At 38.3% G+C, this 3,666-nt stretch overlaps 1 gene segment (V, D, J or C); it reads right to left on the bottom strand.

Moving 5' to 3' along the window:
* Positions 1 to 242: 242 nt before the first annotated feature.
* Positions 243 to 3,590, bottom strand: LOC122548296 (the record flags this gene model as incomplete). The annotated part of the segment is given in 2 exon segments: positions 243 to 366; positions 3,239 to 3,590. Coding segments are annotated over 2 exon segments (361 nt in total), but the record flags the coding sequence as incomplete, so codon positions are not given.
* Positions 3,591 to 3,666: the final 76 nt, after the last annotated feature.

The following is a 3,666-nucleotide window of genomic DNA, read 5'->3' as shown; positions in this document are numbered from 1 at the left end:
GTTCGAGTCAGCAACAGGACAGATTGTAGATTGGGAATTCAGAAGCTTTGATAAACAGATGAGGAAAATCTACGGTGTCCACAACTCATTCACTTAACCTGGAAAAGAGAGATAATGTCATGATGCAGATGTTTATGATCAGATGCATTCAGGTTCTCAGTTGTATTCAGTGGCACACTTCGATATTTCACAAGACATCTTTGGCTCGTTGCTGTGTGAAATATTTGATTACTCTCACCTTCACCAGAGTGACGGCAGCACTATAGAAAATACTCAGGAAGAACAGGGTGATGAATGTGGAAGCAGTTGTCCAGATGTTGCCATTATCATCTTCATAGTCTTCAATCCAAGTGCAATCTATTGAATCTATGAATATAAAGCGGAGAGAACGTATTCAGATTGTTTATTGATCCTGACTGATCTATCTGCACCTAAGTATTGTAATTAGAGACCGTTACATCTTCTTTAGGCAGTCAGGTGTTTCTCAGGTTTGACTCTCTATCTGCATGTATTAATGCATTACTGACTCTCAGCAAGAAATTACTAATACTATCTGCACATTTTTCCTTACTGTCCGTGCCAGAAAACTTCGAATTACTTTGCCTTTTATGCTATTATTGAAGAATATTATCGTTTGATGAATATTTACTGAGAACAAATATTTTAATTTTATCGTTATACTTTAAATATGGGCTGTGACCGCAGTTTAGTTCAAAATTTTGTCCATCACTGGATAAAGATTCAAGTATGGTTCTCATCTTCATGATATATTGGTGACCAATTGCTTGGCAAATCATGAATATAAATTTCATCCACAGTAAAAACATTGCTTCATATTTTTGTTTGTCGGATCTGCATATTTAGGAATAAGTTTTTGTCCATGTCTCTCTTAATTTATTTTTTCTACTGCTTGATGTTTTCCGTGTGTTTGTGGATGTGGTAATGCGTGACTCTTACTTTGCACTTGCCCATTTTGGAGTGTGTGCATGAATAAACATACTCATATTCTTTATTGCTGATGTGCTCACGTGTATTTTGTATGTAAATCTTGTTCCCTTCACAATGTGTAAGCATCATCATGCTAAAATGGCACTTCGTTGATGCCTATGTTTATCATTTAATGTCTTTGTGCGTGTCTAGTTTGCGTTAGTGCCATCCTACCAATAGACAGCAGAGTCTGTCAATTTCAGATCCTACCTACATTAGGTTATTTTCATGTTTGTGCTCAATAAATGTGAGCAAGCAACGTCATGTTTGGTGGATGTTTATCTTTGCGTGATGATCTCTGTTTGTGTGGCAATCTATCCTAAACCATTGCCTGATGTGCTTGTTTGTGTTATTATGTGTGGATGTTTGCTGACGCTTGTGCCATTCTCCTTGTTTAAAAAACGCCCCATGACTTGCGCGTCTGCACGTGAGACTCTGAATTTATGTGTGTGTGTGACCATGTATAAGTGCTGATCGAAGTGGTTTAAATATAAATTAAGCTGCCTCTGCAATCATATGTTTGTGATTATGGAAATTAAAAAAAAATAATATTAATGTCTAACCCTGTGCTCATATGTGCCTGTATGAGTTGACATGTGGGAGGACATTTTTCAGATGTTGTATCTTTGTGCGTATGAATGTATGTCTGTCAGCATTATGCTGCATGAATAGAAATGCAGTCATGTCCATTTGTGTATTAATTTGCGTCTATGATTTTCGTAATTATTTGTGGATATCCTTGTTCACTTGTGCACGTGCTATTCTTTCTGTGTATGTGCGTTTTTGTGGGAGCTTAGATGAGTGTTCAAGTACCATTTGCATATGTGGCTCTGTGTATGTAAGAGTGTGTGACAGTTCATCTGTGTGCAGGTTTATGTGTGTGCATAAGCATGTGTCTTTAGGTGAGAGCCTGTGCATGTGTTTTTACGTGTGTATTTGTGAGTATTTCTCTGCATCTGTTTCAGCTCTTATACGAGACTGTAATTTGTATTATTGTACCAGTTTTTATGGATTGTCAACATTTATATCTGACCCTGATGTTGTCAGGAACATTTCTGATCGTCGTGGAAAGATAGATGCTTTAGGACATACAACAATACTCCGCAGAACAGGCCCTTCGGCCCTCGATGTGAGCAACTCTTTTGTTACAGCGAAATAATTTCTGTCTCTGAGACAAGAGACCTGAGCTCAAATCCCCACGACTCCAGATATGCAGAATTGCATTTCTGAACATGTTGATTACAAAATATCTACAAATGTTCTGTACGTGAAGCAAAATTATGTCAAATGTTCGAAGACCAGAATTTATCCCATGTGCTCCAGAAAGCTGAGACAAAACTATGGGCTACAAACTGGGATGATGTAAATACCAGTTTTGGATTAAAGGGACTCAATGTTAACAAACGATTAATAGGGTCAATCGAATTCGGCACACACAAAGGTATTATTTTACATGGAAACATGGATCTTCGGACAGCAAACAACGAGCTGACTGTTACTGTCAGCAACTAGGTTACATTACAGAGGACTTCTATCTGGAAAACTCTGCAGAGTGAGTAAGAGTACAGACCATTAATAATTCCCCTCTCCCCCTACCTCGGCTCAACAACACTAACCTTCCTTTCGGGTCTATTTGGTGTGGAAATAAAGATGCATTCTGTCAACCACTGCACTGGTACAAGATCCCTCATTCCACAGAAACAAGGGTTATATTCAACTTACTCTGCACTGTTTGCGATTAGCATTTTCCAATCAAAACTAATTCCAAATGTCTCTTAAGATTGCGTTTGCAATTGTTGCATTGTGTCAGTTTAAATCCGACATGAATTTTGTGAGAATGTGCAATCGGGGAATCAAGAAAACAAAGTTCAAAATTCGTGGTCTTTACTTGAGAGAAATTGGGCATTTTCAGATTTCGTTTAAATGGAATTTAAGATGGTTAAGGTACTTTGCAGAATCCGGCATTGAGTGAGCTTTACTTTGCCTCTGATCCTAAGTTTTCCTGAGCAGGGGACATTAACTGCACAAGACACGAGTCCTAGACCTGTTAATAATCCAACTTACCTTTACAGGTGGAATATCAGTAAAAGTGGGAAACACAATTAATTAAACGGTTGTATATTTAAATCACAATTGGAGGAAAAAGCTTTATTACTTTTGTTGAATTATTAAAAGCAACTTTGAGTTATTTATTGACATGAATTAATAGTGTCCATCAGTGCAAGGGAAATATTCACAAAACTCGGTTTACCGCTGGATTTAACGACTGTTCTGTTGATGATCTACAGTGGAATCGCTTCATGTCCCACCACACAGGAGTATGAAGCACCGCTGGCCCACTCCTCCGCTGTAATGGATAACAGCTGTATATGAAGAAGGAGGTGTTCTCGCTCTCCGCCATCACCTCGGTGTTCTTGTAGTTACTGGGATTCACTGGCTTGTCATTGTTTGTCCATTTGATGAAGATCTCTCGGGGGTAGAAGCCTCTCACTGAACAGGTGAGGGAGAGAAACCTCTGAGCGGAAACGTCTTCTGTGGGTGGCAGTAGGATAGATACTGATGGCTCCAGTAGCTTTTCTCCTGCAGAATATTTGAAAAAAAATCTAAATCAACGATAAAAATCCAGAATCAACATTGCAATTTCACTACATATTAAAATATGCCAGTTTTGTTTTTAAA

The sequence above is a fragment of the Chiloscyllium plagiosum genome, unplaced genomic scaffold (assembly GCF_004010195.1).
Source record: "Chiloscyllium plagiosum isolate BGI_BamShark_2017 unplaced genomic scaffold, ASM401019v2 scaf_14903, whole genome shotgun sequence".
NCBI lineage: Eukaryota > Metazoa > Chordata > Chondrichthyes > Orectolobiformes > Hemiscylliidae > Chiloscyllium > Chiloscyllium plagiosum.
The sequence above is the reverse complement of the archived record's forward strand: the minus strand, read 5'-3'. Positions and strand labels throughout refer to the sequence as shown.